This window comes from Trichomycterus rosablanca, chromosome 23 (genome assembly GCF_030014385.1).
Source record: "Trichomycterus rosablanca isolate fTriRos1 chromosome 23, fTriRos1.hap1, whole genome shotgun sequence".
NCBI lineage: Eukaryota > Metazoa > Chordata > Actinopteri > Siluriformes > Trichomycteridae > Trichomycterus > Trichomycterus rosablanca.
In genome coordinates, this window is record NC_086010.1 from 2,687,204 (window position 1) to 2,699,573 (window position 12,370).

The 12,370-nt window shown below is 44.0% G+C and overlaps 1 protein-coding gene across 3 annotated transcripts in view; it reads left to right on the forward strand.

Moving 5' to 3' along the window:
* The window catches only part of znf385d (zinc finger protein 385D), a 62,510-nt gene that overhangs the window by 28,947 nt on the left and 21,193 nt on the right, over positions 1-12,370 (forward strand). For 2 of the 3 annotated variants that reach the window (XM_062985944.1, XM_062985945.1), the window contains exon 3: positions 5,940-6,047. The exons of the other annotated variant lie outside the window; for it this stretch is intronic. In XM_062985944.1, coding sequence (XP_062842014.1) covers positions 5,940-6,047 — 108 coding nt within the window. The remainder of the gene's footprint in view (positions 1-5,939; positions 6,048-12,370) is intronic. 3 annotated transcript variants of the gene reach the window in all.

A 12,370-nucleotide genomic window follows, 5' to 3' on the forward strand; every position in this document is an offset into this window, starting at 1 on the left:
GAGACGTGTTCGTGTTCTCTGGAGTGACGAATCACGCTTCTCCGTCTGGCAATCTGATGGACGAGTCTGGGTTTGGCGGTTGCCAGAAGAACAGTACTTGTCTGACTGCATTGTGCCGAGTGTAAAGTGTGGTGGAGGGGGGGATTATGGTGTGGGGGTGCTCTTCAGGAGTCGGGCTCGGTCCCTTAGTTCCAGTAAAAGGAACTCTTAATGCTTCAGCATACCAAGAGATTTTGGACAATTTCATGCTCCCAACTTTGTGGGAACAGTTTGGGGATGGCCCCTTCCTGTTCCAACATGACTGCGCACCAGTGCACAAAGCAAGGTCCATAAAGACGTGGATGAGCCAGTTTGGTGTGGAAGAACTTGACTGGCCTGCACAGAGCCGATAGATAAAACACCTTTGGGATGAATTAGAGCGGAGACTGCGAGCCAGGCCTTCTCGTCCAACATCAGTGTCTGACCTCACAAATGCGCTTCTGGAAGATTGGTCAAAAATTCCCATAAACACACTCCTAAACCTTGTGGAAAGCCTTCCCAGAAGAGTTGAAGCTGTTATAGGTGCAAAGGGTGGCGACATCATATTAAACCCTATGGATTAAGAATGGGAGTCGCTCAAGTTCATATGTGTGTGAAGGCAGACGAGCGAATACTTTTGGCAATATGTGTGGTCATAATGTTTTGGCTTTTGAGTATCTGTCTTTAGGCCACTTGGGCAGCCGTTTGTGGTAGGGATTTTTTTAGTGGACGTGCTGTTTCCCGGTTCCTGACCTCTCCGCTGGTGATGAGTGGTGAACTTTACTGTCATCCTGGATCAGCCGGGTCTCAGGTTGTCGTTCCTCTGACAGGATAAAGAACATCCAGCCGGGGGTTTTAAACAGAGCTCTTAAAAAGACTCGGGACGACAGACATATTTATGTTGGATGAAGACATGACGTGTCAGACGGGAGCGGTGGTGGTGGGGGGCGGATTCTTTATTGGAGATTTGACAGGAGGAAACGACATGTCAGTCAGAAATATGTGATTCATGATGTTTCAGTGTCGGTGGTGCTGAGCTGCCGGTGGGGAGGCGGTCTTCTAAAGATCGGTGTTACGGAGGCTCGGTGGGGAGGCGGTACGAAGGACAGGACTGATTTAGCTTGGCTGTGAAGTGATACTGAACGCAGACGGATCTGGGGAAAAATAATCGCCTGCATCTTGTTTTGTTAAGCTTAGCTGTGATGTAAAACAATCCAAACACGAAGACCACATGGAGCTTTAAGGGCCCTTTGTGAGGTTTTATATTTTCTGAACTTTGTTTCCACTCAGCTTTACTCATATACATGTGTACAACGAGTCAAAACACTAGGCCTAAACAGCTCTGACTCATATAGACAACACAAGACTTCTAAAGGAGTCCTGAGGCCTCAGTTGCTCTTCTGTTGGTCCGTACCATGGTCCATGTTCTTGGACATTAGTGATTCTTGGATGACGTCAGCGGAACATGGCTTGTCCTTCCTCGGACCCTGGGTGCCTGCGTCCAAATAAGCATAGTATTGTCATGGACATTTTTTGAGGTGGTCCATCTGTGGTCTATCCATTCATCATTTCAACCAGTACATCCATCCATCCATCCATCCATCCATCCATCCATCTATCTATATATATATTCATCCATCCATCAACCATCCATCCATCCATCTATCCATCCATCCATCTCTCTATCTATCTATATATTCATCCATCCATCCATCCATCCATCCATCAACCATCCATCCATCCATCTAACAGATCCATCCATCCATCCATCCATCCATCCTGCTTTGGGATTGTGTGGCAACCAGTGGCACAAGAAACATCACATAAATGGAAGAATAATCGCACTAATAAATATTAAGAAATTCTTGAAGCAAATGTGACACAATCAGTCAAGAACCTGGAGCTGAAGGGATTATAATACACAGATGGTTTGGAATCTTCTAGCGATTCCTTTGACGTAGCTGAAATCTGTGGCCAGGAATTTTGGGCTGAAGTCTCGTCATGCTTCTCACCAGGAGAACTGGATATTAAACCAGCTGAGATGAATTAAAAAAGCACCTTTGTTTTCGACACTAATCCCTTAGCGACCGCTCCATCAGTGTGGGAAGAAGAAAATAAAAATCCTAATGTTCTCGGTGCGTGTCGCAGATGTGCGCATGGGTTTAACCTCTGGAGACGACGTACCCTCATCTCGAACTCTTTCTCCGTACAGATGTTCCCTCTCTCACCACAGCTCCATCCATCTCTCTCAAGCTTTTCACTCTCACTCTATTCATATCTGTGGCTCTCTCTTTTGAAATAATCCCACTTCCCAGAATCCTCCGGGTCTGTAAGGCTTCCATACTCCTCCAGAGCTTTACCATTCCCTCCCCTGCTCATCTAAAAGCCACGGAGAGGATTTATGCGCCCCTTATATCACGTTCTCTTCTCTGCAGCTCATTTCGGATCCATATGGTTCCAATATGAGCTCCTTTTAACCTGGAATTGATGCGATTCTCTAAATCTGTCCGACTGATTAATCAATTTTACGGCGGGTCACACGGTTTCCATTCCATCTTGTTTACTTTCTTAGAAGCGAAGGCTCGGGCGGCTCGGACGTCCCACATTTCAGTCTGTCTGTACGAGGCGCTAGTATAAACGGTGGGAAAAATATAGAAAGAATCCGCTGCTGATTGGTGTGAAAGATGCATCCGATGGCTTAGCATGTATGGGTTCCATATGCCAAATAATATCCGGTCAGATGTGGTCTCATCTCTTTTGATTGATAAATTGGGTACAGGGTGCAGTACTGATGGGCCACAGTCTATGTCTGTCATCTGTATGGTATGTGTAGGACTTTTGGCCTACAAACGGAGCATTAAGAAATACCAAATTTGCCCTTTGACCTTATATATTTATGTATATTTATTAATTTTTGGGAGGGGGGGCAAGCTACAATTTCAGAGTCCACAAGTCCCTGTCTTATACACCAAGCTTGGAAGCCTGGCATTGGCGACCTTGGTGTGAAAATCCATGAAAATCCATCCATCAAGCTCAAGAAAAACACTTCTCGTGCTCATGTTGCTTTAAGGGGCAGTTTGTAACCCAGTAGTGAGTAGTACAACTAAGAATATGCTATTATTATGCGCTGCAGGGCAGAAGTTTTACACGCTGACCTGTGAAAGCACTGAGTGACTGGGTGAGACTGACTTTTATTAGTTTAGCAACATTAACTCCAGAGCTTAACAAGCCGCCGTCTGACGCCGAACGTGTCGCCGCTGATCGACTACATTTAGCCTAAGTGCAGAATTATGTAAATGTGATGGTTCTGCGAGACGTTCCTTTAACTCCGGATCATTTTGTGTTTCGTCGTGTGGAATGTCGTCTACTTCAGCCCGCAGCTGTTAAACATTCATCGCGTCACGCCCGTCGCTCTGATCCTCGTGCGTTCGCGATCGTGATCGGGACGACGGAGCGAGGACGTCTCGGCCATCCCGTCTCGCTCGGTGGAAGCCTTGCGGAACATTTCAGCTCTCCGAGTGGCCTGGTGCACATTTATTCTGAGTGAGATGTGATTGAGATTGAATGAATGATAGTTTATTATTATCTGCAGTTCATTTGTTTAGTCTGGACGAGTGACGAGTGAACGAGTCTCGAGATCCAAGTGACCGTGTTCAAGAACCCCTGCACCGGTTATAATATAAATAAAAGCTGCAATTTTCATGTTTACAAACAAAACAAGTGCTGGTTTTGTAGTACTGAGATTCCTGCAGCTGTTATTTTTTTAAATATACATTTTAGAACCAAAAGTATGTGGACAATAGACGATAAGCTGGTTAGAAATCATGTCACATTCAAAAACCGTTCGTATGTACAGTATGTGGCATAACAGTGTCCACGCTTCTGGAGAGGCTTTTTAAATAGTTTTGAGTGTGTCTGTTGGAATTTGTGCATGTTTAGTGAAAAGAGCTTCTGTGAGGACAAGAAGGCCTGGCTCACAGTCGACGTCTAATTCATCCCGAAGGTATGAATTATGTAAATGAGATGGTTCTGCGAGACATTCCTTTAACTTGGGATCATTTTGTGTTTTGTCGTGTGGAATGTCGTCTACTTCAGCCCGCAGCTAATAAACATCGTCAGGCGTCCATGAGTGTGTTTAGGACGACGGAGCGAGGACGTCTCGGCCATCCCGGCTCGCTCGGTGGAAGCCTTGCGGAACATTTCAGTGGCCTGGTGCACATTTATTCTGAGTGAGATGTGATCGAGAGCGAATGAAAGATAGTTTATTATTATCTGCAGTTCATTTGGTCTCTCTGGATGGTGGTTTTTAGTCTCGAGATCCAAGTGACCGTGTTCAAAAATAAAAGCTGCAATTTTCATGTTTACAAACAAAACAAGTGCTGGTTTTGTAGTACTGAGATTCCTGCAGCTGTTATTTTTTTTAAATATACATTTTAGAACCAAAAGTATGTGGACAATAGATGATAAGCTGGTTAGAAATCATGTCACATTCCAAAACCGTACGTATATAAAGTATGTGGCATAACAATGTCCACGCTTCTGGAGGGGCTTTTTTCCCTTCTATTTATTTATGCATTTTTATGTAGTCAGTTTGTCTTCCGCTGCTGGTGGATCCCTGATTGCAGTCGAGGAGGGTATATTGCTGCTCACGCCTCCTCTGACCCGTGCGGCCCTAGCGGACCTCTTCTTTTTGCCCATGCATTCTGCTAATCAGGGTGCTTGCACAGCGTTAGACCCCACCCACATAGTCCGGACATCCCGCCCTAGCAGACATGGTGGCCTATTAGTGTCTGCTGCAGGGACTGCCCATTATGCCCGCTAGATGGCGCCCAGCCGACCTGTGGCAACGCCGAGTTTCGAACCGAGGAGTTCAGAATCTCAGCGCTGGTGTGCTAGCGGAATATCCCGCTGTACCATCTAGGCGCTGTCTGGAGAGGCTTTTTAAGTTGTTTTGAGTGTGTCTGTTGGAAATTGTGCACAATTTGTGAGGATGAGGCCTGGCTCACAGTCGACGTCCGATTCATCCCAAAGGTGTTCAGTCAGGATGAGTCAGGGCTGTACAGGCTACTAAAGTCTCCCCACAGGAGTCAGTCATGCTGGAACAAAAGAACTGCGTATTGTTAATTTTATTAATTTAGATCATTTTTACTATCAATATTATAGAGCAGTTTGAGATGATGTGGCTAAAATACCGAAACATGCCCCAAACATTCCCCTAAACTCGAAATCTTTGAAATTTGTACCTTTAAACTTGACGTGTGTGCAATGTAAACAAAGAGGTACGTTTTAGGTCAGGGTGCATTCACATGGGAAGCGGCAAAACCGCTTGTTTTTATATTTTTGCGAGGTTTTATCACATTTTGTACTGATTTTAAACTGTTTTTTTAATTGTATTTCAGTGTTTTTTTTATTATATTTGTGTTATTTTCAGTGTATAAGTGTCAAAAACAACCTCATTATTTTATATGAGCCTAAAATATGCGGTTTCACAGGACCATGGGACACAATAACAGGTTTCCCAAACATCCTTATGGGAAAAAATACCTTGAAACTCAACGTCTTTAAAAGCGCCACTCCCAGAACCAGCTGAAGTAGAGTTTTAAGGTACCTGTAATCAAAAGGTGTGTCCACATACTTTTGGCCATATTAGACAGAAGATAATACACACTTTATTGCATATATAAATTAAAGCCAGATTCCAGGAGGCCACGACAGGCTCCTCCACCACAGTGCTGCAGTAATAAAAGAAGGCGTCTTCACGTGCAGCGATGCTCTCCAGACGCTCGGCTCTCACTCCCCACGTCTTATCTGGGTGGCTCTCGGTCAGGAAGCCCTCTGGCCGGGTTTTATCTCTCCGCTGGACGGATGTCTGCCGCTGCTGCCATGTTAATTAGAGCGTTTTCTTTCTCTGGTTCCTGCAGATGGACCCGCTTCAGAAAGTCGTCCTGCATCACACAATTGGCCTCCCTTCGCTGTCTCAGAGGAAACACGTGGCCTGCAACGTCTGCCAGCTGCGATTCAATTCGCAGGTAAAAGAACTCGACCGTATTCAGTCTCGTCCGGGAGTCTGGGCTCGCCGCCGGGGTCTGATCTTAATGAATCGTTAATGCAAACGACACAATCACACAACGAGCAGTTCTAACCTTTTCAGAACAACTATAGTACATAAAAATACAGTTAAAAAATATGAATGTATTCATACGATCGTCGGTTCTAAATACACTAATGACCAAAAGTATTTGGACACCGGACCATGAGCTTGTTGGACATCTCATTTCAAAACAAATACTATTAAAACAGAGTGACCGCTGTGTGATCTCTTCAGCTATAACAGCAGCCGCTCTTTTGAGAAGGCTTCTCACAAGACTTTGAAGCATGTCTGTGGGGATTTGTGCCTCAACTGATGTTCTGGTTCATTCCAGAGCTGTTCACTGGGGCTGAGGTCAGGGCTTTGGGCTGGCCACTGGAGTGTGAGAGTCATGCCGGACAGGATTGTATAGTTGATCTATTCTGCGATGGACTGGCGCCCCGTCCAGGGTGTTACCATGTGCCTTGCGCCCATTGAAAAGCTGGGATAGGCTCCAGCACCCCCTTCCCCCCCCCCCCCCCCCATGATTGGTATTGGTTGTCCCAATACTTTTGTCCTTATTTTATTTTAATAAACCGCTTTATCCTGGTCAGGGTCACGGAAAGGCCAGGGTCCACCGGTAAACACTGGATGCAAAGCGGGAACACTCTGGAGACGGTGCTAATCATGTGTGTATGTGTGTGTGTGTGTGTGTATACAGTCAAATGATCGACTGTTTCTATGGTAACTGCTTTAAATATTCTCTAGTCTATTGCAAACGTGCACCAGGTCTGGTCAATCATATTTCGGCGTAGGAGTACGATTTAAGATGAGGGAAACAGCTTATCGTTCTCACCAAAAAATAGCCAAAAGTGGGTCAGAGGGGGTCGGTCTAGACTTCGGTATTCCTGCTCACAGATCACGGTTCCTCTTGGGAATCATCCGACGTTTCCAAACCAGCTTTGAGATGCAAACACTGAACCCACTACGTTCTAAAGACAGGTTCAGGCTAAAAATGCTGACATAGAGCCAAGCTGTGGACCCACCACGAGCAAGGTGTGGTCCAGAGGTTGAACAAGTCGAGTATGGACGGTTTTGGAAAAACGTCAATGGAAAATAATACTGTAAATGCTTAAAAATATGGGACAGGGGTTTAACCCTCCTCTTCTCGCCCCTGCACTCTGCACAGGCATCTCTTCCACCAATCAGGGTCCTTACACAGCGTATGAAGACCCACCCACCCACACATAGTCCGGTCCCCACCCTGCAGATACAATGGCCAATTAGTATCTGCTGCAGGCACTGCCAGTTATGCCCGCCAGATGGAGCCCAGCCGACCAGTGGCAACACTGATTTTTGAAGCCTGGCACTGGTGTGCTAGCGGAATATCCCGGGTTTAACCTTTTTAACAACATGAAACAAGACTGCTGAGATTTAAAGATCCAGGGTTCGAATCTCAGCGATGCTATTGGCCTTTTGGCGTCTGAATGGACAGGGGGGTGTACTTGACTTGTCAGTGCGATCTTAGTGCTGGTCCCAAGCCTGGATAGAAATTGGAGGGTTGCGTGTAGGAAGGGCATCTGACCAGATACTCTGTGGCGACGCCCGAACACGGGAGCAGCCGCAAAAAACAGCAAAACAACAAATTGACCAAAGTGGTTTTATTATATACGTTTACATTATTGCGTCATTTATTTGGAAGGTCCTATTATGTTCCAGTATGACTGTACCCCTGTGCATGAAACCAGCAGCATATAGACATTGTTTACTAGTTTGGTTTGGATGAACTCAGGCCTCAGTGCAAAATAAGGACTTCCTATTCAACCTGTGCAAGACTAATAATCATTTGACTAGACTAAAAGAGCACAAATTCCCACAAACACACTCCAAAACCACAGAGTTTCTGAAATCCCGAGGCTCGGTTCGAGGCTCGGTGTTGCCACCAGTCGGCTGGGCGCCATCTGGCGGGCATAATTGGCAGTGCCTGCATCAGATACAGCTAAATCGGGAGGAAAAATGGGGAGAAAAATGCATAAATAAAATAATTTAAAAAAGCCTTCCCAATAGAGTGGAGGTCGGGGGTTGAGGGTTGTCAAGTGGTCACCAGTAGAGAGCCACTGGTGGATCCACTTTTTTAAGTCTTGTTTATCCCCGCTGTGTGTTTAGACTGGATTCGGTCTCACCTGCGATCTGCTCTGAATAGAAGTTCAGGCCAAAAAGATAAAAATAGCTGCCGGGTTTGGCATCCCGAACCGCTATGCGTGCAAAGCAAACACATCTTTGCTGATTCCCCGTTTTTCCCCCGTGGGCCTCGGCGTCGTTCATCATACCCCGCTATTTTTAGAGTCACTATGAAACTAATTAATGCGTGGGCGCTCTTTCGGGGTAGGTTTTACCTAAAAAGGCAGAAATTAATCCATTCTGTGGCAGTAACGTGAACTTTCCAAAACTTGTTACGTCTCCGGTGTCGTTTTTAATTCACGAAAGCTTTCTGCCGTGCGAGTTTTATCTTCCCTGAGGTCTTTAATCCCGGAGAACTTTGTATTAAAAATACCATTTTCTCGGGCGTCTTCTATTAGGACGGTGATCCGTTCTGACTGACTGAGATATTATATCTGAGTTATTATGTCTATCGCCGTCCCTATTACTGAAGCTCGAGGAGATTTTGCAGTGTGAGGACGTTTCTTCTCATCTGAACCACCTCGATTTTCCTCACCCATTTAAATAGACGTCTGATCATGGTGGATTTTCTCATTTCTAACCCTTTTTAAAAATGAAATGATCCTCCGGAGCGGTGCGGTGATAGATGTCGAGTTTGAGAATGAAATCACAGAATTTAACTTTGTATATCTGTAGACTTTTTCTGTAGGTTTTATTCACTGGTCTTCATTCGAAAGGAAGCTACCGGGTTATAACCAATACGTATTATGTATTAATAATATAATTTTAAAATAAGAAGCACGCCATTATTTGTCGTATATACTGATACATGTGCACATTACAGTGAAATTCTCTTTCTGCATATCCCAGCTTGTTTGGAAGCTGGGGTCAGAGCGCAGGGGCAGATATTGTACGGCGCCCCTGGAGCAGACAGGGTTAAGGGCCTTGCTCAAGGGCCCAACAGTGGCTGCATAGCAGAGCCTGGATTTGAACCAACAACCTTCTGATTAATAGCCCAAAGCTCTACCAACTAGACTACCACTGTACCAATATGATAGATAGATACAGTGCCTTGCAAAAGTATTCAGCCCCCTTGAACTTTTCAACCTTTTGCCACAATTTAGGCTTCAAACATAACGATATGAAATTTAAATTTTTTGTGAAGAATCAACAACAAGTGGGACACAATCGTGAAGTGGAACGAAATTTATTGGATATTTTAAACTTTTTTTAGAAATAAAAAACTGAAAAGTGGGGCGTGCAATATTATTCAGCCCCCTTGCGTTAATACTTTGTAGCGCCACCTTTTGCTGCGATTACAGCTGCAAGTCGCTTGGGGTATGTCTCTATCAGTTTTGCACATCGAGAGACAGAAATTTTTGCCCATTCTTCCTTGCAAAACAGCTCGAGCTCAGTGAGGTTGGATGGAGAGCGTTTGTGAACAGCAGTTTTCAGCTCTTTCCACAGATTCTCGATGGGATTCAGGTCTGGACTTTGACTTGGCCATTCTAACACCTGGATACGTTTATTTGTGAACCATTCCATTGTAGATTTTGCTTTATGTTTTGGATCATTGTCTTGTTGGAAGATAAATCTCCGTTCCAGTCTCAGGTCTTTTGCAGACTGCAACAGGTTTTCTTCCAGAATGGTCCTGTATTTGGCTCCATCCATCTTCCCATCAATTTTAACCATCTTCCCTGTCCCTGCTGAAGAAAAGCAGGCCCAAACCATGATGCTGCCACCACCATGTTTGACAGTGGGGATGGTGTGTTCAGGGTGATGAGCTGTGTTGCTTTTACGCCAAACATAACGTTTTGCATTGTGGCCAAAAAGTTCGATTTTGGTTTCATCTGACCAGAGCACCTTCTTCCACATGTTTGGTGTGTCTCCCAGGTGACTTTTTATAGATATCTTTGAGAAATGGCTTTCTTCTTGCCACTCTTCCATAAAGGCCAGATTTGTGCAGTGTACGACTGATTGTGTCCTATGGACAGAGTCTCTCAGCTCAGCTGTAGATCTCTGCAGTTCATTCAGAGTGATCATGGGCCTCTTGGCTGCATCTCTGATCAGTCTTCTCCTTGTTTGAGCTGAAAGTTTAGAGGGACGGCCGGGTCTTGGTAGATTTACAGTGGTCTGATACTCCTTCCATTTCAATATGATCGCTTGCACAGTGCTCCTTGAGATGTTTAAAGCTTGGGAAATCTTTTTGTATCCAAATCCGGCTTTAAACTTCTCCACAACAGTATCTCGGACCTGCCTGGTGTGTTCCTTGGTCTTCATGATGCTCTCTGCGCTTTAAACAGAACTCTGAGACTGTCACAGAGCAGGTGCATTTATACGGAGACTTGATTACACACAGGTGGATTCTATTTATCACCATCAGTCATTTAGGTCAACTTTGGATCATTCAGAGATCCTCACTGAACTTCTGGAGTGAGTTTGCTGCACTGAAAGTAAAGGGGCTGAATAATATTGCACACCCCACTTTTTAGTTTTTTATTTCTAAAAAAAGTTTAAAATATCCAATAAATTTCGTTCTACTTCACGATTGTGTCCCACTTGTTGTTGATTCTTCACAAAAAATTACAATTTCATATCGTTATGTTTGAAGCCTGAAATGTGGCAAAAGGTTGAAAAGTTCAAGGGGGCTGAATACTTTTGCAAGGCACTGTAGATAGATAGATAGACAGACAGACAGACAGACAGACAGATAGAGACAGACAGACAGACAGAGACAGACAGACAGATAAATAGACAGACAGATAGATAGATAGACAAACAGACATAGACAGACAGACAGACAGACAGACAGACAGACAGACAGACAGACAGATAGATAGATAGATAGATAGATAGATAGATAAACAGACATATAGACAGACAGACAGATAGACAGATAGATAGACAAACAGACATAGACAGAGACAGATAGATAGATAGATAGATAGATAGATAGATAGATAGATAGATAGATAGATAGATAGATAGATAGAGACAGACAGACAGACAGACAGACAGACAGATAAATAGACAGACAGACAGACAGATAGATAGATAGATAGATAGATAGATAGATAGATAGATAGATAGATAGATAGATAGATAGATAGGACAGTTAGATAGATAGACAGCTAGATAAATAGACTGACAGACAGACAGATAGATAGATACAGACAGACAGACAGATAGATAGACAGACAGATAGACACAGACAGATAGACAGACAGAGACAGACAAACAGACAGACAGACAGATAGATACATACAGACAGACAGACCGATATATAGATAGACAGACAGACAGATAGACACAGACAGATAGACAGACAGAGACAGACAGACAGACAGACAGACAGATAGATAGATGTAGATCTACGTGATCATTTCAGCTATAACAACAGCCTTAAGATTTAAAGGCCTTGAACCTTGGCAATGGTGGGACCAACAACCTGGTTACTAGTCTTTTTGTAACCACTGACTGATTTGCTCATGATCAACTTTAGCTGAATCAGCAAACAGAGCATCCCGAATCCTGTTCAGAAAGGTACATTTTCTTCCCTTATTGCAAATCCCAAAATTCAGAAGGACTCACAAAAAAGTTTTTTTGTGTAAGATCATTATTCGATCATTATTCGGCCTTTACAGACCAGCATGCGACATATTTGTGCATTTTTAGGCAAATATTCACTTCTAGTTTAGATATCAAACTAATACTTTCAGGACCGTAGCTCTGATTTGGTTGTTCCATTGATTAATGGCGTTATTTAACCGCCTTTTATCTCTCTGAGGAAAAATCTCTCTTCCAGCGAGAAGAATTCTTCCATACAGAAACTGTAATGAAAGATTGATGAAGGTGGAAATCACGCTAAACATTCATCGCTGGATGTAACGTCTCTCTGTCTTTGCTGCTCTGCTGTGAACGGATGGATGGATGAAACCGTTTGTTGTTGCATTTGTGTCTTGCTTTCACTATTATTATAACAATATATAATATACACCTACAGTGATGCACTTATACGTTCGAAGCCTCGTGAGCTCTCTGCCTTCATTTCACACTTCAGGATTTTGCATTTGTCTTTATAATTCTGTGACGACAAGGAATGATATTGAAGACGTGGTGTTTTGT